The following is a 23,585-nucleotide window of genomic DNA, read 5'->3' as shown; positions in this document are numbered from 1 at the left end:
CTGTGGCTGCGGGCAGGGGACCAATTCAGCCTCAGCAGCAGCAGAGATGCCTTTCCGCGGATTCGAGGCGGGCGGGCGCTTCTGTGATTGAGCCGCTCCTCGCTCGCCCCCCTCCCCTCAGGCGCCGCTCCCCGCTCCTGCTGGGGAGAGGGAGAAGCCTTCCTCGCTCGCTCGCCTCTGCGCATGCTCCGCTCTTGGCGCAAGATGGCGGCGGCGGATAAACAGAAACATGAGCACGGGCGGGTGAAGATCGGCCACTACATCTTGGGGGACACGCTGGGCGTGGGCACCTTCGGCAAAGTCAAGGGTGAGAGCTGCGGGGCGCCTCCTCCCCCGTGGGCTCCGAGGGGGCTCCTTCTCCAGGGGCGTCGCTTTCCGTCCCTGGGGTGCTTGAGGGAGAGCCCCCGAGCCCTGCAGGGGGGGGTCGCCCCACCTTTTCTCTGCCTCGGGGGAGGAAGGAGGGAAGAGTGGCTCTGCCAGGAGGCCCTGCTCAGGAGAGTGGCAGGGGGGCTGAGAGCCCAAGCCCAGGCATGTCTACTCAGGGGTAAGCCCCACTGTGGTCCAGGGAGCTTACTCCCAGGTAAATGTGACAGGATTGCGCCCTAGGAGCCCCATGCTATGCATGTCTACTCAGAAGTTCAGTCCCATTATAGTCAGTGAGGCTTACTCCCAGTTAGGTGTGGATGGGGTTGCAACCTTAGAGCCCAATCCTATGCATGTCTACTTAGGAGTAAGTCCCACTGTAGTCAAGGGAGCTTACTCCCAGGTAAGTGTGGATAGGTTTGCATCCTGAGTGTCCCTTCACATCACTCAGTTAAGTCTGAGCCTGGTTAAAATGTTTTTCTTTGTACTGCCTTCAAAGGACTTTCAGTTGTGCCTTTGCAGCCTGGCCCCCACCCACATTTTCCTTGAAGGCTCCCTCACTAATGGGGGATCAAATCTGGAGGCTTGATTCTTGCAGCTTGATCCTCAAGCCTGGCTTCTCGGAACTGAACCCCACTGATTCAGTGAGTCTTTTAGTGAGCGAAATCCTAGGCTTGTCTACTCAGAAGTAAGTGGTCCCCCATGATCTTCCAGTGGGGCTTAAGCCCAGGAAAGTGTGCATAGGATTGCAGCCTTACAGCCCAAACTACTGTGTGTTTACTCAAGTAAGTCCCATTGAGTTCAGCGAGGCTGGCTTCCAAGAAAGCATGCATAGGATTTGTAACCTTAATCTGCTAAGAGAGTGTTTTAGAGTTGGGGTTGTGAGAAGCATCTCATGGGATGGTGATTGGGTTAGTCCAGGTTAGTGAAACTGGAGCAAAAGTATTTCGTCTTAAAAATTCACCTTCAAATTTGCCCTGCAGTACCTTGTGGCCTCTGGTTTTTTTCCAACCAGAGCTAAGTTTTCTGGTCTTGCCCCATCCAGTTTCAGCCAGTCCAAGGCTGCATATTTTTGTCCTCCACTCTTTCTCCCCCCCACTTCTGAATATATTGTTTAACTAATGTGTTGAGATGGAAGTTGCAATAAACCTGTATTGGTAGAGATCAGGGCCTTTGTTGGGCTTTCGTCTGGAAAACTTTGTAGCAGTAATTGACAGTGTAAGCCCACGTGCCCTACAGGCAGCCCCTGTATGTTGCCTGTGTACATCCATGGCTGCAGATGATTTTAAAATTGTCTTGTAAAAGAGCAGGCAAAGACTTGGAGGTTTGTCATGCAATTGGAATTGTTGTGAACCTGTTTGTGTAGTTTACTTAAAACATTTCTCAGCTGCCTTCCTGCAGAAATGGTGCTTGTGGCCTTGTACACACTGCAATAACTTAATAATAACAAGAAATGTGGCATAATAAAATCATTACTGTAACAAGGACTAGTTGTCTGCCCTGGGCAGGGGATTGGACTACAAGACCTCTAAGGTCCCTTCCAACTTTAAGATTCTATGATCCTATTTCAGGGCATGCTAAAATTCTGATTTGTGTTTCAGCAAGCCTTTTCTTAGCACATATTCTACAATTGTGTTGTGTGTGCTCTCTCTCTCTCTCTCTCTCTCTGCATCAGGCTCACTGACTTGGTTCACATATAATGACCATGCAATGGTTGAGCTAATGAGGTTCATGTTTGCACACATGCCTCAGTTCCCTCCCTCACTTCCTGTTTCAGGCACACCATGGTTTGTCTGTTTTGTATGCAACAACAAACTATGGCCTTTTACCTGAACCAGCAAATAGAGAAGTATACTCAGAGCATAGTTTTAACACCCAGCCATGATTTGCCTATTGTGTGTGAACCGAGTCCCTGGCATAACATTGTCTCTAGCAATATTGGTGACTTGCAAAAAATTAATGTTGTTGATCTCTTCCCTCTTGACATTTTTTGTGTGTGGGGTGGGGGAAGAAGATTGCATTCCTTTCTTGGGGATTTTCTGATTACAGTTCTTCCCCCCCCGCCCCCCACCCCCTTTCATCAGTGAATAGATGAAAAAATTGTCTTTGAGAAAACTGCATGCTTACATGTGGGGAGAACATACACGGCCCGTACTTGGTTGCCACAAGGTTTGTTGGAGGCTGGTGTGCACCCCCCTCAGGTGTTTTCAGAGTAGCTTTATTTTGGTTCTCTTATTCAGCTTCTTGTATTAGGTTGAACCTTATTTAACCTCCTATATAGATAGTATCTAGAGTAGGATTTCTCCAGAAGCTTTTGGACTATGTTGGGGGGGGGGGGGCTGAAGACAGTGTTCCCTTAAATATGTTGGCCCTGGCCATTTAAAAGAAATAACCAGAGTCTTGAATTTCCAGTGGGCAAAACAAAAATTGTGTGTGTTCTGTGTAAGTGATTCAGTAAGTGGTCAAGGAGTAGAATTTTTGTAGCACTTGAAATCTCTGAACTGTAGTCAAGGGCCTCCCTTGCAGAGAGCCTACAGCCATCAATTTTTAGAAGTTACAAGAGCAGAAGCGACTGTGTCAAATCCCTCCCTTCTGGGACTGGTTGAAGATGACTCCATGCAACTGGTTAAAAGAACCATATGTGCGCCATTGGAACTTCTTGGAAGAAGAATGGGAAATATGTAGCGTGATCCTGCATCGGGTTTTGTTTCCATTAGTAAGTTGTCATGCTCTGTACTTAAAATCTAATAAGAACATTCACACCTCAACTTTTAACAAACAACCAGAGCAGCACTGAAAGGGTTAGCTTAGGAAATAACTTTGATCAGGAAGGTTGTATCCCTGGGTGCAGTGTAGCAGAAGATCTTCTCTGCTGTTTATTCTTCATACAGAGATGATGTAAATACCTGAATCGGCTACTTAGTAGGACCACTTATTGGCTTATTCAACAGAAAGTGGAGCATTAACTTCCAGGCAAGCATACAGGAACAGTTGTTAAAGTACTCCTTTGCTGCTGTTAGATTGCACCAATAAATGTTCATTAAGGACTATGGTTAATGCTGTTTTGTTTTACAGAATTACGTAACAGTGGAAGTTACGCTTTATTTTGTAAGGACATGTTCTTAATAGTGAACTTTGGCCTGGAACTGGTTTGTAACCAAGTGTTTCAATTTGCCTGACAAAAGTTCTTTCTAACTTTAAAACGTGTTCACCAGAACACACTGGCCAAATAAATGGTGTGGTCTTGCCTAATTTGGGCCTATGTGTTGTGGTGGGATTTTCCATAATCAACGTCACTAAAGATCTAGCACGCATAGAGAAAATACGACGTGTATAAAATGGAGAGTGGGAGCTAAAAATTTGTGGTATTCCCCAGGACGTTAGATGGTACCAAAGATGAATGTAAAATAGAGGCTCCGTCCCCATTTGCTCTCTTCTTAGTCAGCACTCGAACATTTTGTGTGTTTTTGGGTTGCTGAGTGACTGCAGTGCGCTCTGACCAACATGGTGAAAACATTCACTGCACTCATTCACTCAAAAATCCTAAGGTGTTTGATGAGGCTTACTTTCAAGAAAATATGCTTAGGCTTACAGCTTTAGAATAGTGTTTGAAAAGCTGCTTCCTTCATTTCATAAAGTTAAGATGACTGGATGCCTTGTCTTTTAAAAGTGGGTGTTCATTTATGATCCTGAAGTGTGCATGTGAGACAGTTTGATGCAGTTGCTTTGTGACAGGATTAGGTATTGGCAACCTTCAGTCTCGAAAGACTATGGTATCGCGCTCTGAAAGGTGGTTCTGGCACAGCGTCTAGTGTGGCTGAAAAGGCCAATTCGGGAGTGACAATCCCTTCCACACCGGGAGCAAGCGCAGTCTGTCCCTGGTCTGTCTCCCTGGCTATGGGCCTTCCTTCTTTGCCTCTTAGCCTCAGACTGTTGGCTAAGTGTCTCTTCAAACTGGGAAAGGCCATGCTGCACAGCCTGCCTCCAAGCGGGCCGCTCAGAGGCCAGGGTTTCCCACTTGTTGAGGTCCATCCCTAAGGCCTTCAGATCCCTCTTGCAGATGTCCTTGTATCGCAGCTGTGGTCTACCTGTAGGGCGCTTTCCTTGCACGAGTTCTCCATAGAGGAGATCCTTTGGGATCCGGCCATCATCCATTCTCACGACATGACCAAGCCAACGCAGGCGTCTCTGTTTCAACAGTGAATACATGCTAGGGATTCCAGCACGTTCCAGGACTGTGTTGTTTGGAACTTTGTCCTGCCAGGTGATGCCGAGGATGCGTCGGAGGCAGCGCATGTGGAAAGCGCTCAGTTTCCTCTCCTGTTGTGAGCGAAGAGTCCATGACTCGCTGCAGTACAGAAGTGTACTCAGGACGCAAGCTCTGTAGACCTGGATCTTGGTATGTTCCGTCAGCTTCTTGTTGGACCAGACTCTCTTTGTGAGTCTGGAAAACGTGGTAGCTGCTTTACCGATGCGCTTGTTTAGCTCGGTATCGAGAGAATGTGTGTCGGAGATCGTTGAGCCAAGGTACACAAAGTCATGGACAACCTCCAGTTCATGCTCAGAGATTGTAATGCAGGGAGGTGAGTCCACATCCTGAACCATGACCTGTGTTTTCTTCAGGCTGATTGTCAGTCCAAAATCTTGGCAGGCCTTGCTAAAACGATCCATGAGCTGCTGGAGATCTTTGGCAGAGTGGGTAGTGACAGCTGCATCGTCGGCAAAGAGGAAGTCGCGCAGACATTTCAGCTGGACTTTGGATTTTGCTCTCAGTCTGGAGAGGTTGAAGAGCTTTCCGTCTGATCTGGTCCGGAGATAGATGCCTTCTGTTGCAGTTCCAAAGGCCTGCTTCAGCAGGACAGCGAAGAAAATTCCAAACAAGGTTGGTGCAAGAACACAGCCCTGCTTCACTCCGCTTCGGATGTCAAAAGGGTCTGATGTGGAGCCATCGAAGACAACAGTGCCCTTCATGTCCTTGTGGAAAGATCTGATGATGCTGAGGAGCCTGGGTGGACATCCAATCTTGGGGAGAATCTTGAAGAGGCCGTCTCTGCTGACCAGGTCGAAAGCCTTTGTGAGATCTATGAAGGCTATAAAGAGTGGCTGTCGTTGTTCCCTGCATTTCTCCTGCAGTTGTCTAAGGGAGAATACCATATCAGTGGTGGACCTGTTGGCTCGGAATCCACACTGCGATTCTGGATAGACGCTCTCTGCAAGTACCTGGAGCCTCTTTAGTACAACTCGGGCAAATTAATAGGATTGATTGACAGGATTGACAGGATTGATAAATCAGAATTTATCAATTGACAGGATTGACAGGATTTGACAGGATCAAATCCAATTTGACAGGATTAATAAATCAGAAAATCAACAGGCTTGTTCAAAAACAAAGAGAATGAGAACATTCTTTGCAACACGACTGTCTAGTAACCTTTTTTCTTAAATGTAGAATTTTGTTAGCACAAATCTGTTAAAAAATATTCTCCCCTTCTGCCATTGCTATGATGCAATTGTAGTTTTAAAAAAATGTATTAAGCATCTGCTGTTGTGTTTGCTTCTGCTTCAGACAGGATTTTGAATTGGATGAGTCACTAAATGTACAAATCGAAGTGTCAAATTCTAGTTCTCTTCCAGCATCTCTGACTAATCCTGGCAAAACTGATTTGGCATAAGGGGGGAAGCGTGTTGGCATGATCACATCTGAGTCAGGCACAAGTTGTTAGTACCCCTGTTTGTCATTATTGTGGGGGCATCTGTGAACTGTAAGCAAGTGTTGAAGTGGCTGCATGTAGGTAAAACATTTATACCTTCCTTTTCCAAAATAAGCTTTTGATTTTGGGCTTCAGCTATTTATGGACAGACAGAACTGTAGTGTGGATATTTGGACAGAATACAGCAGATGGCTTTCTTCCTTCCTGTGTATCTTCACAGGAAGTTGCAGCTGAATATCATTGGTGAGTCCTGCTTGGTGTTGCAGCAAGAAACCATCCTTTGGCAAGAAAATAATGTTCTTTCACATTTCAGAACCCTCTCAATAATTCAGTTCTTGGTGAAAATTCCATTGATGGCCCAGCCCCTGCTCAGCAAATATTTGCGTTCTTAGGGGCCAGCATTGAATCTTTAGGAGCACTGAGCAATCGGGTGCCTGGGAATGTTGAGTCCTGTTGTATGACAACTCTATTGTACTACATTTGTTTAACAATATTTAAGCAAGTAAAATCTCCTTCCAGTTGGAGCTTGTGGTTTAACATCCTCGGAACATAGTCAACAGCGTTGTCTTCTTTGGGGTCCAGTGCTGTCGTGCAAACTGCCAGTGCACTTTATCTGAAATGGCCAGCTGATATCCTGGATGCCCAGATCTGCCCCCTGAACAACAACTTTTTTCTCTTCCCCAGCGACGCTTCTAGATTTTAATCAAGGTGTGGTTAAATTGTACTGTTTGCAGCTTTACTTTTGAGGGGAAAAAAGAACAGTGAGTTTCTGTTGGGTAGCTCATTTTTCTTATTACCAGACAAGAGACCACTTTTAATCTGCCCCTTGGGGAATTTTTAGGGAAACAGCTGCCCTTATTGCTGATAATACTAAATCTTAGAGCATTGGCATCTGTGAGTAGGTGGCATTGGCTGGTCCCTGGAGTAGTAATAGAAGAAAAGCATTCCCCCTGACAATGCCCAGTCTAACTATTTCTGTTCTGTATTTTGGGTAGTGGTGGTGTCCTGGTCCGTTGGGATGGGTGATGTCTTCTGCCAAGAATTGCATGCAGCCAGATCCTATGCACATTGACATGGTGGTCAGGCCCACTGTGTTAAATGAGTTTACTCCCAGGTTAAGGGCACTCATGATTGGAGCCTTCTATAGAAACCCAAAGGCCTGCTTTTCTATTACTACTTCCAGGTTTCAAATTGTGAAATGCGCTTGGAAACCAATAGAACAGAAGACATAAATCTGATTAGTTTATTGGCCTGATGATCTTTCACAATATTATTGTCCTCAGTAAACTGTAATTGCTGCAGAAATACTCTTTATGTGACCAAAGGTGCTCCTCTGCATTGCTCTTGCTGTGAGAGCACATGGCTGTTCCTGGATATAGTGCTGTGGCCATGGGATGCCCTCCCTAGAGAAGCTTATCGTTGAGTTTGGGAAAATAACCACTTGCATGTAGTTTATCAGATCTTCAGAAATATTTTGTCTTTGCTGCTAGTTTTGAAGGGGGGGGGGGTGATACAGGTATCCTGAAAATAATAGTGGTTCTAAGTGGGTTTTGTTGTGTATATGTATGCTTATAGTATGTGCAGTGCCCTGGGCAACTGCATATGTAGAAGTGTGATTTATACACTTAGAAGGAATAGTCTTGTGGTGTTAAAGAACCCCAGTTGGCAAATCTGATTTTTCCCTCAAGAGCTCTGTGCTATCCTCCTTTGCAACATGCTGGGTCATACGCTAATGTTTCATAAAAGGGTAAGACTTTTGGCGAGGCTGCTCCTTTGACCCGTCAGCTGGACTGCTGGGTTTTGTGTATCTTGAATCAGATTCTGCTTGCACTTTGTTGTTAGAAACAATACTTGTGCTCTGGTGTTACTGTTTTCTCTTCTAGTTCTTCTATGTAGGTTTTCAACTTTTGTTGAAACAGATCTTGCTTATGCAGGTTGTGTGCCAGGCTAAACACATCCCCGAAAGCTTCAGAATCAGATTTTGTTCATGTGCTTTTATGATAGCAGTATGGAAGGAAGGAGTAATATGAGCAAAGTGCAAGAGGGATAGCTTCCCCCCCCCCCCCCACTTAAATGCAGAGGCACTGTACTGCTGAACCTGGGAACTCATCTGGGCTCAGTGTACCTTAATCTGGGTTTGGCCCATTTAAGCCCCTAATGCTTGCTTGGCTGTAGACACTGGTAGTTAGTAAAATATCTCTAGCTCAGCAAGCTGGAAAGCTTTCGTAAACCAGAAAAAAATTCCTCCTTTTCAAACCATTGGTGTGCATACGCCAAACCTCTAGTACAACTACTTGTGACCAGGCAGGGTAGTTTAATAAAATAGAAAAGTGGATATATTTTCTATGTTGACTGAATTTCTCTCTTTATGGTAATACTTTGCATGCGAGTATCTTATGCTTTGATTCTAGAAAAGATGCTTCTCTCCCCCCCCCCCACTTTGTACTGGGAATAGCTTGATGGGAGAAGGAACAAAAACTTCCTTTGCCCTTTCCAGACTTTCCCACAGACTCCAAGGCAATGGTATGAACTCCTCAAGCTTGCTTTGAACTACACAGTTCCGTTGGTGGGAGTGAAGCAGCCAACAATCTGTCACTTAATGAACTTTTTGTTGGGTGGTTAGAACACATTCTGCTTAGCGGAGGTTCTTGTACTTTTTGGATTAAAAGGTTGCAGTGTAGCAAATTAGCTTGGTTGACTTGTCTAGAGAAAACAATGTAATCCTTCAGTCTGAGGATTTGTGTGGAGCCATATCTACAGTGATGAAGGGGGATTTTGTTATGGTAACTAAAAAGTGACTAAGGGCACAAACCAAACCAGGTCTACTCAGAAGTAAGTCCTAATTTGTTCAATGGGGCTTACTCTCAGGAAAGGTTAGGATTGCAGCCTAAGTCCAGAGAGACTTTTTTGCTTATTAACAGCAGGAAACTAGACTTGTGGATGCCAACCGTCCTTGAAAAAAGCTCCTTATCACTGATGAAGGATTTCTTCTTTTACCTGTAAACCTTTGGTCATGTCTTGGGAGTTGCATAGTTCACTGATCAGAGAAGTGGCACCAAGAACACCTACCCCTGTAGGCAGCATAGCTTTTATGTTCTCTTGTCATAATTTCCCTTGTAAGTTTCCATCTTGGCACAGGGAAGCTTATTGTGACATAATTTTCAAATTGGAGAGTTTGCATAGGTAATGGATGACTTATCACAGGATCTAGTTATCAGCACTGCTCGCTGTGTGATCTTGTCTGTGGATTAGGCCTCACCCAGAGTCCAGTCTGATGGCATCCTTGTTGAAGTTAGGCAGGTCTGAATTTGATTAGTGTCTGGTTGGAAGGTCACCTGAGTATCCCATCTATGCTACCTTGAGTTGCAGTATGGAAAAAAGGTAGAGTGCAAGTATAATAGTGGGCAAGTTTACACATGTATCTGCACTGCTTTTGAAGTGGAACATCAGTTTAACATAAGAACATAAGAACAGCCCCACTGGATCAGGCCATAGGCCCATCTAGTCCAGCTTCCTGTATCTCACAGCGGCCCACCAAATGCCCCAGGGAGCACACCAGATAACAAGAGACCTCATCCTGGTGCCCTCCCTTGCATCTGGCATTCTGACATAACCCATTTCTAAAATCAGGAGGTTGCGCATACACATCATGGCTTGTACCCCGTAATGGATTTTTCCTCCAGAAACTTGTCCAATCCCCTTTTAAAGGCATCCAGGCTAGACGCCATCACCACATCCTGTGGCAAGGAGTTCCACACGCTGAGTAAAGAAATATTTTCTTTTGTCTGTTCTAACTCTCCCAACACTCAATTTTAGTGGATGTCCCCTGGTTCTGGTGTTATGTGAGAGTGTAAAGAGCATCTCCCTATCCACTCTGTCCATTCCCTGCATAATTTTGTATGTCTCAATCATGTCCCCCCTGAGGCGTCTCTTTTCTAGGCTGAAGAGGCCCAAATGCCGTAGCCTTTCCTCATAAGGAAGGTGCCCCAGCCCCGTAATCATCTTAGTCGCTCTCTTTTGCACCTTTTCCATTTCCACGATGTCTTTTTTGAGATGCGGCGACCAGAACTGGACACAATACTCCAGGTGTGGCCTTACCATAGATTTGTACAACGGCATTATAATACTAGCCGTTTTGTTCTCAATACCCTTCCTAATGATCCCAAGCATAGAATTGGCCTTCTTCACTGCTGCCGCACATTGGGTCGACACTTTCATCGACCTGTCCACCACCACCCCAAGATCTCTCTCCTGATCTGTCACAGACAGCTCAGAACCCATCAGCCTATATCTAAAGTTTTGATTTTTTGCCCCAATGTGCATGACTTTACACTTACTGACATTGAAGCGCATCTGCCATTTTGCTGCCCATTCTGCCAGTCTGGAGAGATCCTTCTGGAGCTCCTCACAATCACTTCTGGTCTTTACCACTCGGAAAAGTTTGGTGTCGTCTGCAAACTTAGCCACTTCACTGCTCACCCCTGTCTCCAGGTCATTTATGAAGAGGTTGAAAAGCACCGGTCCCAGGACAGATCCTTGGGGCACACCGCTTTTCACCTCTCTCCATTGTGAAAATTGCCCATTGACACCCACTCTCTGCTTCCTGGCCTCCAACCAGTTCTCAATCCACGAGAGGACCTGTCCTCTAATTCCCTGACTGTGGAGTTTTTTCAGTAGCCTTTGGTGAGGGACCTTTGGTGAGTTTACATGGGTGTATCCATCCACAGTTGCGTTATAGAGGCTTCTGATGTAACTAAAACAATGGAAGCCATTTGTGTTTTCCTGAGAGTCATCAACTGTATGTGTGAAGCTGTCTGAACTAGGTAGAACATCTCTTGCAGCTTTTCCTACTCTCTCACATTTGCATTCACAAATGTCACTCTGGAGCCTACTGGGCATGCTACAGGTGAGGGACATTTACTTAAGTAACCTGTTTTCTTTAACCTTTTCTCTCAAGGGTTGTTGTTTTAGCGAACAAAACAGAATGAAATATTTCCAGAAGAAATCCTTTCTATAGGCAGTTTAGAGATTTATCAAATGGGCTCCACGTCCATGCCCATTGCTGGCAGGGATGTGTGTTGACTGCCAGCCTTTGAAAAATGTAGTTTTGTGCCAGCATTGATGCTCTTTATTATTTGTTTCAGTGTGGCTTCCGCTTCTTGTAAGAAGTCTTCCTGCCTTTTATAGGCTCCTTGAATGTGCTGTTTAGCTGAAAGTGACATCCATTTGCGCCTGCATATGTCATGCTAACTGCTGTTTGGATGTGATCTTGGTTTTTAAAATGTGTGGCTTAAGAGCCAAAGACCAGCACTAGGAAACCTCAAGGGTTTGAATAAAGCCAGTAAAATTTTGACTCTTCTGCCTCCAATATCACTTATTATGTTTGAAACTCATTCATTCTCAAAATAATGTTCTGCATGGGATGAGTAAACAAGGAGAGTTCTACTTTTGGTATAGCACTAGTCATAGTCAATATTCCCCTTAAGCTGTGTGGCCACATGGCTAGGAACTTGATTGGACCGGTAGTTGGTTAGTCTGTATGACGTTATCGCTGAATGCCAGAAGATGCCCTGCAGCAAGTGAAGGGGACGTCCATGCTGCAGTTCACTTCTGGTCCAGAAGAGCTCTGAGCTGTGTGACCGTGCAACTTAATGGGAACAATGGTCATAATATACATTTTATATTGGCATGGTTTTATATAAGTCTTTGGGTTTTTCTCAGTATCAGAGCCCAAGCAAGTGCACCTCTCTTCTTCCCTTCCCTGTAACAAATGTATACCTCTTTTGTCACCTTTTACACATGTCGGTTTGGACAATGCTCACCTGTTGATCCCTTTCTGTGTGCCTGCAAGATGGGTAGTGACCAGAGAGGATATTTTTGCTCATGGCATTCTGTATTTAGAATGCCTTTCCCAAAGAAAAGCACCTGGAATCTACCGTTATGTCACTTTGACACCAAGGGAAGACTTCCCTATGTTGTAGCTGCTATATTTTGTGACGCTTGTTGATTGTGGGATTTTATTATCGTACTGTATTTTAGTCTTTCACTATTTACTACCCTGGGACTTTGATACTGCAGGACAGTTAACAGTATAAAGCATAACAACTAACATCTAATTCTTTTATTTAGCTGGGGGGGGGAGAGTAACTGGCCCTCCTCACCCCAGCAGAGCCTTTTCGAGTGGCTATCTCCTGGTGTTCTTTTGCATCTTTTTAGATTGTGAGCCCTTTTGGGAAAGGGAGCCATTTAGTTGGTTGTTTGGTTTTCTCTGTAGACCGCTTTGTGAACTTTCCGTTGAAAAGCGGTGTATAAATACTGTTAATAATAATAATTGGGGGGGGGGGGAAACAGAACGGAAAGTTCAGAGTTAACTGTAGTTAACTTTTCCAAGATCTTTTCCAGCAGAATATTTTATTAAATGAGTTAGAGCAGCGATTTTTAACCTTTTTCATCTCACGGCACAATGATAAGGTGCTAAAATTGTCAAGGCACACCATCAGTATTTTGACTACTGACAAGGCATAACCATTCTGCTGGTAGGGGGCTCAAATTCCCCAATTGCCCTACTAATAAATGACCCTCCCAAAAGTCCCGAGGCACATCTGCAGACCACCTCCGGCACACCAGTGTGCTACTGCACAGTGGTGAAATGGTTGAGTTAGATAGACTCCAATAATAGTCAGTGAAGTGGAAAGTACTGTACTGCACAATCTATCTATTCAGGTTAATTTGGACTCAAAACATAAAAGACACAATGGCAGGTAACCACATCCAAAGGACTTTGTATGCTTAAGGTCCTTAAAAAGCAGCACAATATTAGAAGCAGAACCTAGTTTAAGTATTTTTTCAAGCGTGAGAAGGGCAAGCTTCTGTACTATTTGTTTTCATACACGGTACAGATTTTGAAAACTTAATTTCAGAGGCATTAAGCAGACAACACATATACCCTCAACATATTGTTTGTTCTTTGAGATTTATAAACTACTGTAATGGCTTTGCATAATTCTTGGGTTGGTTAATACCATAACCTAAAGCAACAAATGCCATAGTAAATGATAATTGTTAATTAAAATGGAATTTTAAAATCTGCATACTATTACCACAAAAAATAGCCTTAGGTTATGAACATTCAGCATTTCCCTTCAGAGGCCTGCTGGATTAAAAAAAGTTTCCTACAAGTAAAAACAAAGTTGACTTGTTGAATTTTTTAAGGGCAGGAATTACATATTGAGGGTACCGTTGATGAAAAGGCTTTCAATGTCAGAGTTGTGTTCAGAGTTCAGCATATGAAGCTGCTTTGTAATGAAGTCAGACCTTTTGTCTGTCTAGCTCAGTATTGAATATTCAGACAGTCAGTGCCTCATAAGGGTCTTGCACAGAGGTCTTTCCCAGCAGGGCTGGCCCATTAATGAGGATGAAACAGTTGCCTCCGTCAGCAGAGTGGCGGGGATGCTGCCACCTTTGTCTGCCCTGTTTCTCCACTTCTGGAAGTGTGGTGAAGAGGAGAGGTGGTGGGCTGAACTGTTTCCCCTAAGCTGCACAGCCAAGCTCTGTGCAGTTTGGAACTCAGCTACCCAGACATTTGCTGATTATGTGTGATGTTGCTGAAACACTGGAGGCCTCGCCCTGCTGCCTCACAGCTATGGAAAGGCTCCAAGCAGCGGCAGGGATTCTTACAGTGAGCATTGGTAGGCTACAGCATCTCCTCTTTTCCATACTTCCTCTTTTGCTCAGTCCCTTTGTTACTTTTTTAAATTGAGGAGAAGGGGGGAGTAGAAGGCAGCATTTGGCACTAGGAAGTCTTGGGCCGATCATGTTTACCAGCCCCGCTATCTGATAATCTTTTTGAATCTTCCCTATCTTTCCTTCCAGATATGCAGGGCCTCTCTCTCCACAAGTTCTGTCCAGCTTCATGAAGTCCACCATGCCATGAGATCTCAGACACTATTGCAAAGGGAAAAGCTCTAATATTCCTTGTTCCAAAGTTTAGGATCTGTGTAGTCAAATGAGATGTATGCGCTTGTGAATTATTTCAGTCACAGGAGATTTCTGCTGTCCACCAGGCTTCAACATGCAACACTGTTCATGAATATTACTACAGCTACTATGGATGACTGAGAAATATCCTGCATATGGTATCATCAGCATTATGACCAGAGAAACAACACCTACAAAATCTATTATTCATTAAGTGTAACCAATATAGTATAATTTAAAACAGTGGGTTTTGTCAAATAATGTTAGGTCAGCATAATTTTCTGCCTATTACTAATATCTATAACATCTCTGCCTTAGTCAGCTCTATTTAAATATGCAGTCATTTACAGCTTTTGACTATATTGTGATAATCTGTTCATTGGAAATGCTGAGAATTAACCCCCTGGATCTTTTGCGTGCAAAGCTTGTGTTCTGCAATTGAGCCACCACCTCTTGATTCTGCTGTGGTAACATGAATACTTTAGTATCTTTTTTTGTGGTCCACTGGGTTTTGTTTGGAGCATATGCTTGTTGGATGTTGGTATCCTGGAGACTCTGTGTAGCAAAACAGACTGCTTGGATCATAACCAAAATTGGTTTAAAATTGGTTAAAATGTAACTGGAAAGCCCAGTTGACTGGGGGGGGGGGAGTTGTATTTTGGGATGTGAAAGACTTAACTTCATTATTTGTTTGACTTACCACCCTAATGCATTGGAAAAAATGAACAGAATCTGAATCCCTACACAATAAGTACAATATTGTTCTTTCTTGCACCAGCTGTAGTAACATGAGCTTTTGCGTTTCACAGAGTTCCTTCTAAGCAAGATAAGGGCCAAACTGCACATTGCAATGAGTTTGTATGGCTCTTATTTTTCATTTGCTTTCCTTCAATACAACAGAAGGTGGAAAGGGTTTGTGAAATGCCACAGACCTGCAGTGTAGAACTAGGATCTTTAATAACACAGGCCTACAAAATTGAGGGTCAGAAAAGTTTTTCCCAAACTTTATGGTGGTTTGATATGAATTTGGGGTGCCGATTCCAAAACTGGCATCCGTTTTGCCCTATCACGTTGTCAGGGGTCAAGACCTTGTCCGACCCCTGCCTTACCTGTCTGCAGGCCAGGGGCAGAATGCCTGGCCATAGAGCCACCACCACCTCTCCAGCAGACCAGGTAAGATGTAGGGCAGCTGGGTGGGAGAGATGGTCCCCCCAGGGCTCACCTGACCTGAGCAGTGAGCAGGGTCGGGTCACCATTAACCACCAAAGAGGAGGGAAGCAGGCCAGGGTCAGGGCCTAGAGAGGGAGGAAGGGGAGGAGCTGAGGGTATGGCTGGGGAGGAAAAAAGCAGGGAGGCCTGTGATGAAAGGGAGTTCTGGAGAGGGGAGGCTGGAGCTGGAGCCCCTACCTGAAGACCAAGGGCCTCAGGTCCTGCCTCAAGGGAGGAGGACAAGGGTGTTGTGAACCCCCTTCCTCAGACTTGGTCTGAGGCTTCCCCTGAAAGGAACCCCAGGGAGGTGGACACCCCACCCAGGGGTCCCAAGAGACCATCCAGCCAACCCTCGGCACCCCACTGGGTGACCCCCAGAGACCCCCCCTTTTGGAGCACCCCCTCACACATGTCTAGTTTTGGAGATATAGTATAGCTTCATTAATGAATGGTTCAAGCAGCTTCCTCATGAGGAAGCCATAGTGTAGGCTTGCTCATGAGGAAGCTGCTTGAACCATTAACTAAAGAGGCTATGCCGTGTCTCCAAAACTAGAGGTGATAGGGCAAAACGGATGCCATTTTTGGAATCAACACCCCAGGTATACCCAGGGATTGGTGTAATGTTTAAGGAAGCAAAATGTGTGTTGGCCTGTGTAATTTGTCCCTGCTGTATTTAAATCCCATTTGGAATTTCCTCTCACACCCCACCAGTGTTTACAGGAGGAAAGAGCTTCACTTCACTGCAAACTGCAGTCCAATGCACTCATTAAACTAATGTGTTGTTTGGGCCTCGGTTTTTAACATACTAGAAAAATAACCCACCACTACATAGATTTCAGCACTTTTGTGTACTCTTTTCATTGCGAGTTGTTATGACCACAGTACTTTCTCCATACTGTTCAGTTTTATTTTAAAAAATTAAGTTATATCATTATTTAGCTTTGAAAGTGGTTTTTAGTCAACATTTGATGATTCAGTAATTCCCAAGCTTCTTGAATGCTTTTGATGTCCTAGCTGTACCTTTTTGCTCCCCTTTAAGCAGTCTACGCATCTTTGAATTTCAGTGTTACTGTGTTGGCTTTTCTGGACAATTTTTGACTTCCGCTGTTCTTGCTTCCAAATAGCTGAATGAAACTCGGCTCTTGGTCACTGCTTTTTGTTGAATTCTGAGATGCTCCTTCATTTGTTAGCTTCATAACGATCTAATTTACTCTAGTTTTAATTTATTTTGATTGCACTTATCAAAACGTTTGGACATTTGATTGGGATATTCCATCCCATTCTAAAGGCTTGAAGTGGGCAGTATGTTGTTTATTCTCTTATTACTCATTGCTGAAAGCCATTGAATACATGTCTTATCCTACTTCCAGAAGGTGCACTGGCTTAGTCTTTGCTGAGTCTCCACTGGAGGTGAGAGGCAAAGTAGGCCTTCTGTATGTCCTTGCTGTCTTGATATACAGGTCCAACCTTTTAATACACTGATTATTTATCCATGGATTAGACTCAACACTGATGGCCATTGCAGATAAGAAGGACCCTGCTGATCTCTGGAAGGGGAGGGGAGTCCCTTTACAATTCCCATTCTAAAAACTGCTTTCCTAGGGAGTCAGGCTGTTGCAGTGAGGTTCAAACTGGGGCGTAGTGCTGCCCCAGCCTGAAGGCCCTGGCCTCTTTCCCCTTAAGGGGCAGGAGCAGGGAGGAGGCAGCAACACAATCCCCAGGATTGCGTTGCACAGGGGGCTGCAGGGACTGGGATGCACTCACCAGTCCCTGCAGCAGCCGTCTTGGGGTGCAGGGAGCCCTGCGCGAGCGTCTGCAGGGCTCCCCAGCTTGTCAGAAGTGAAAGTGGAGCGATCACATGTCACTTCTGGTTTTGTGAAAGTGGAGCGTGATCACCCTCACTTTCTGCAGGCTGGGAAGCCCTGCAGACACTTGCACAGGGCTCCCCGCACCCCAAGGAGGCTGCTGCACAGACTGGTGAGTGCTTCTCAGTCCCTGCAGCCCCCCCAAGCGATGCGATCCTGGGGATTGCATCACTGCCTTCCCCCTGCCCCCGCAAGAGCTTACAGTAGTGCAAACTATACATGAAAGTTTGAAAACTGCTGGGCTATTGGAATGGCTATTTTGCAGTTCGCTCTGAAAAAACTGACAATGGAATATGGAAGTGTTTTAAATCCTTGGCCTTGAGCCAGGATCAAGGGAGGGGGTCATGTGGTTACATTTCTTGAAGCAAGCTGCAAAATAGCAGTACTAATTGACTGTCTGACTTGTGTTTTGTTTTTAACTGCTTTTATTTAACCTGGTTTTTGGTATCTGGATACTGAGATCCCACCTGTATTTAGCTTGGTGCTTTTATTTCCCCAGCCATTTTGAATTTGAATTGGTGGTTGCTTTTCTCTTTTGCTGCCTCCTGATCGCCTTTTGTGTCTTCAGAATCTTCACATGTTCTTTGTTTGAAAATTAGAGGAGATTTTGAGATCATGCCTTCATAAATCCAAATTTCCCAAGAGACTGAGAATTATATTTTTTTCTCATCTGTTTTCTGTGGTTGTTTCTGTTCAACAATAATCCTCCTAAACGTAGGCTATTCCTTGGGGAAATGGAGCTTTTGGTCTGAGTAATGAATGCTGGCAAGTGTTTAGGTGCAATTCTGTTTCCTAGTTGTGCTATAAAATCATAATCGGCAAGCTGCCGTTTCTAATTTACATACATTATAACTTTCTTGCTTAATCCCAAAGATGCTCAAGTAAAACTTACTTTGAAAGTGCAGGCTGCTTAATAGCAAGGCAATAAAGAGAAGCTGCAAAATAAATCTTACGAGGTCTAGAGAAAGTTATGAGACAAGACTGTATGCATTTAGAAGAGCATGTGCAATTGTGGCTTTCCATTTTCATCTTTAATTTCAAATGGTTAAGCAGTTTATTGCCAAAATGGACATTATGCTGGAAATCCGTGATCGGGGATTCCTCCTGCTTTAAAACAGAACCAAACTTAATCAGCAGCCCCATTTTTCTGTTTGGAAGGTTAGAAAACTAGCTCCTGTGTAAGAGAGAACACTTCCCTTCTCTAGAATAATTTCCTTGATTTAATTCCCAGCCTCCAAATCTCAGACGACTATCAAAAAGAGCCCGTGTAAATGTGAGCAAATGTTAAGACTGAAAAAGCATAATACATCTCGACCACCCTTTTGATGAAGTCCTGTCCACAATGGTGATTTCCATGCTATCTGCTATGAGGCTTAATTGTCTTTAGTTACCCCCTTTGGTAGCAACTGGGGGGGAGAACCATAGCCACCTGCTTTATATCAGGGGTCTCCAAACCCTGGCCCCGGGGGCCAGACGTGGCCTGCAGCGAGTCTCTCTCCGGCCTGTGGTCAGCATTTGATCCCCTAAGAGCCTCTGGCCCAGTTGACCAAACACAACCAGAGTTGTGCTTGCTGGGTGGGGGAATGGGGGCCGGTTTAAGTGTGTACTTTGAGCTATGTTGGTGTTTGGGAAAAATCCTGGACATTTGAGCCCATTTATTCATTCATCTAAGTTCCATCTCTAATGTATTAAATATAAAATTTAAATAAATACTTTTTTCAACCCTCGATACTGTGCCAGATATTTGATGCGGCCCTTCAGCCAAAAAGTTTAGAGATCCCTACTTTACATGAAGAAAGTTCAGTCCTGGCCTCTCCAGCTAGGTATGCACAAGACCTCTGCTGAAAACTCTGGAGGGCTGCTGCTGGTCTGTGTAGACAAGACTGGGTTGCATGAACCACTGATTTGACTTGGTATGAGGCTGTCTTAAGCACCTCCCTAACAGGATGGGAAAGCACTGGATATTTTAAAGTTATTAAAGTAAATACACAAGGCTTTTTCATCTGTTTGTATGATTTACTACCCTTCTTATTTATCTGGTGACTTGTGACCCCATCCACAATGTGCCTTCACACTCTTACTGTTTTTGCCCCTTTAGAAGTCTCTCCTCTAAAGCATTCTTGCATGCAAGTTAGTTTAAAGATTATTGTTGCATCTGCTTGCACATGGCTGATTGTCATTTGTAGTCTACTGATGTCTTGAAAGAAAAGAATAGGCTTTTAGTGTACAAAGACTTCCCTGTCTGGAGGCAGTTCTTACTCATCACATTCAACCTGCTACATGGTGTTCCTGTAACTTTATTATAAAATCATCAGAGGGAGTAACTGTCAAAACTTTAGCCTAGGCCAGGGGTGTGTCAAACATAAGGGCCACAGGCAGCATGAGGCCTCCAGAAGCTCTTTATCTGACCCCCATTATAATTAGGCTGTCCCAGCAACGCCCTTTCAGGAGTGCCACTTCTGCCAGGGCTTTTGGAGGGAAAGAGGGGAAGGTACTTCAGAAGGCATGCTATGGGGAAAGAGATGGACCCCATAGATGGACTCCCTTGAGAAAGGGAGATGTTGCCAAGGACCTGGGAGAGCCCAATTATCACATGGGCCACTGTGTCAGGAGTGCCACTTCTGCCGCCATGTCACTGCAGACCACCTCTCAGCTGCAGAAGTATGAAGTGCCATGGCGGCGGAAGTGATGCTGCTGAAAGGGCAGCCTGTGTGATAACTGGGCTATCTCATCTCTTGAACATAATTATCAAGATGTGCACGTATTTTCTTCTGTCATTTGCAGCTAATGAGTTTCTATGTGAGAACAAACTGCTTACAGTGGTGCCTCGCAAGACGAAATTAATTTGTTCCGCAAGTCGTTTCGTATTGCGAAAATTTCGTCTTGCGAAGCGCGGTTTCCCATAGGAATGCATTGAAATTTAATTAATGCGTTCCTATGGGCAAAAAAGTCAGAACAAAGTCAAATTTGGTTTACAAAGTGTTTATTAAGTGCTCTTTAAAGGCATACATACTGTACAGAGGATTTCAAAAATTTCAAGCACAAAACTTCAACTTTTTAATTTTAAAAATTCGTCTTGCGAAGCATGGCCATAGAAAAAATTCGTCTTGCGAAGCACGGCATAGAAAAATTCGTCTTGCGAGTCACCAGAAAAATCGCAAAAACGCTTTTGTCTTGCGAGTTTTTCGGTGTGCGAGGCATTCGTCTTGCGAGGCACCACTGTATTTCTGACCATCATCTGCTTAATGACTTTCTGATTAATGATGTCACTTCTAGCCCACTGCAGGCATGATGAAAGCTATTCAGCCAATTGTATAAAACAAGTTTGACACCACTGGCTTAGGCCTTGGTCAAATGGCTACATCTGTTTTGGAATTGCTTGAGGTGCTTTCATTTTATGTTGCCCTTACTGAGAGTTTAAAGACAGAAGAAGGCATAGCTGTGGAGTTTTCCAATGTAGTCTTGTTCGTGTGAATGTTAACATAGTAGGGCCTTTTCTTTTTTTCCTCACTTAACTCTGGTACAACTAGCTACTCAGTAGAGGTGAGTAACTACCAGAGACAAAGGGCCTTCTCAGTAATGCTCCTTGGTTGTAGAACTTGGTCTCCTTATTGGCTTGTTTGGCACCCAATCTGGTTATTTTTGAGGAGGAGGTTAAGATGATTTTTTAAAAACATTTAATGGTTTTCAGATATTTTCAAGGACTCTGTTGGTGTTGTCATGGTGTCACTCAATTTATTGTTACTGGCTTAAAAATGAGTTTAAAGCTATCGTGGAAATTTAATATTGAAAGGCAACTTTCAATAACTTAAAAAAAATAAAAGCAAGCTCTTTCCTCCTTTTGGTAAAACCAAGGCACGTTTATGTATGAATATGAACTATATGGAAAACAAGTAATGTCCTGCTGAATAATCCCTGCAGATTTCCCTGATGTTTGCTTTTGTTCATGCGAAGTCAGCTAAGGCTGGATGGGTGGGAGAATAATATTGTTTGCAATACACTTGCTTGTTTTTTAATGGTAAAAACACCTGATTGATACAGCCCCCATGAAAGATTTTGTGAATGCTGTCCCTCCCCACCCTCTGGTGCTTTTTATAAGGTATTTATCAACCTGGCTAAATCCTCCCCCCCCCCTTTCTTTGCAGTTGGGAAGCATGAGCTGACAGGACACAAAGTAGCAGTGAAGATCCTGAACAGACAGAAGATTCGCAGCCTTGATGTGGTGGGGAAAATCCGCCGAGAGATTCAGAATCTGAAGCTTTTTCGGCATCCACACATAATTAAACTGTAAGTTAACAGATGTTTCTGTTCAACAGGGATCTCTTAGAACATAAGAACATAAGAACATAAGAACAGCCCCACTGGATCAGGCCATAGGCCCATCTAGTCCAGCTTCCTGTATCTCACAGCGGCCCACCAAATGCCCCAGGGAGCACACCAGATAACTTGTGGGTATTCCCTGAGAAAGAGAAAGTGAATTTTCCTGTTCACTTGGCAAAATGAATGTTGGCAGCTTTTCTTGTGTGATCCTTTTTGTTATAAACCAACAACAGCAAGCAACCATTGATTACTTGTTAGAAGTGCCGGAAGGCACTTGTCTAAAGTGTAGCTTGAGACTGAAGGCTTTTTAATACTGCAGTAACGTGGATGGAAAACAACTTGCTGGAGGTTTGGGGAATACGCAGGAAAATTGCAAGCAAAATTGAGTTGTGTTTTGAGTCATGGACAAGCAAGCTGCACCTGTATCAATCTTCTCTCATTGCCATCACTGAATACCTACTTGTGTCATGGGGTCATGACTCATTTGAACCTGCCACCATAGGCCATGTGCTTTATATTCTTCTTGACTGTGAAAATGCTATGATGGCTACACTTTTAACGGGAGGGTCATTCTAATCTACCTGGTCATAGCGGGAAATTTTGGGTACCTTTGTAGTCGCCACAGGCCTGTTCTTCCATGGCTACAGAGAAAATACAGAGCTGTTGCAGTTGCCAGCCCTGCTTATTCTCTGTTTTTTTGGCTAGATATCAAAAATTATATCATGGGCGCAGCCCAGTGAGTGCTGCACTATTTCTTTCTAGCTGCAGTGCACTATACCAGCTAGAAATCATTCTTTAAAAGATTAGGACTGAGGCTGTAGAGTAGCATTGCAGGCAGGAGGAAGATATCACTGGCAGCAGAAGCAGATAGACGTGGGGTGGGATTAGGCGGGATTAATGTAGAGCTGAGAATGGGTAACCTCTCCTCTAATGATTTGCACTGTCAATTTGAAGTTTGTTGGTTATCTTGCCAGCTTGATATATCCAGTGTATATCAAGCTGGCAAGATAACCAACAGAATTCAAACTGAGAACATAAACTTCAAATAAGAACATAAGAATAGCCCTGCTTGATCAGGCCAAGGGCCCCCTAGTCCAGTTTTCTGTATCGCACAGTGGCCCACTGTGCCTGAGGGAGCATTCAAAACAACAGTTGCCGCACCCTTGCATCTTCTATTCAGACATAGGCTTCCTCTAAAATTTGGAAGTTCCATGTAGTCATCATGGCTTGTAACCTGTGATTGACTTTTCCTCTATAAACCTGTCCAGTGCCCTTTTAAAAGGCATTTAGTCCAGATGCCATTGTAATGCACTGTGGCAAGGAGTTCCACAGATTAATTACTGGCTGGAGAAATATTTTCTTTTGTCTGTTCTAACTCTCCTGCCACTCAGTTTTAGTGGGTGCCCCTGGTCCTGGTGTTGTGTGAGAAGGAAAAAAAACTTTCCTCTATCCACTGGTATGCTGACTCATAGTAGACAGTACCCTACAACATAGTTGAGAGTGGTGCATGTCCACACTGCTGCTTTCTGACTGGCTGGTGGGCCATGCAAAACCTCTAGAAACCCACATATACTCTTCCTCATGTATACTCCTTATATAAAGATCTATGTGTTCTTTTTGTATGCATGACTGCCTCTTTGGGTGGCAATGATGGGCAGAAGATTCATTTCCAAATCATCTTGTCCCAAGCATTCCCTTCTCTTGGGGGGGGGGGGGTCACCTCCATGTGACATGGCCAGTAATTTCCACCACTGATTTAACTAAGGCTGAAATACTGTACATGCTTTTGTGTCTTGAGAATAAGCATTATTGAATTCAGGACTTGCTTCTAAATAAACATGTGAGTGATCAAGCTTTGCATCCATGTGCTATCCTTTAATTAAAAGAGCTGCTAACTTCATGCGATCTGTAAGTGTATATAGCAAGTTGAATAATATATTATCCTTCTCAGGTACCAAGTCATCAGCACGCCATCTGACATTTTCATGGTGATGGAGTATGTTTCAGGGGGTGAACTGTTTGATTACATCTGCAAAAATGGAAGGGTAAGACTTCAGTGGGAACTGTATCTTTCATCTTCTGATGAGCTGCTTACACTTGGCTTTGATAAGACATTGAAGGCTGACTCATACAAAAATAT

The 23,585-nt window shown here is 44.1% G+C and overlaps 1 protein-coding gene across 1 annotated transcript in view; it reads left to right on the top strand.

The window, feature by feature from the left end:
• The first annotated feature begins 204 nt into the window (after positions 1 to 204).
• The window catches only part of PRKAA1 (protein kinase AMP-activated catalytic subunit alpha 1), a 40,039-nt gene continuing 16,658 nt past the window's right edge, over positions 205 to 23,585 (top strand). Inside the window, exons 1-3 of the mRNA XM_066615961.1 lie at positions 205 to 307; positions 21,271 to 21,412; positions 23,397 to 23,490. Of these exons, the coding sequence (XP_066472058.1) occupies positions 205 to 307; positions 21,271 to 21,412; positions 23,397 to 23,490 (339 nt within the window). The remainder of the gene's footprint in view (positions 308 to 21,270; positions 21,413 to 23,396; positions 23,491 to 23,585) is intronic.

This window comes from Tiliqua scincoides, chromosome 2 (genome assembly GCF_035046505.1).
Source record: "Tiliqua scincoides isolate rTilSci1 chromosome 2, rTilSci1.hap2, whole genome shotgun sequence".
In the NCBI taxonomy this organism is placed as follows: Eukaryota; Metazoa; Chordata; class Lepidosauria; order Squamata; family Scincidae; genus Tiliqua; species Tiliqua scincoides.
This window is presented reverse-complemented; position numbering and strand designations above follow the sequence as displayed.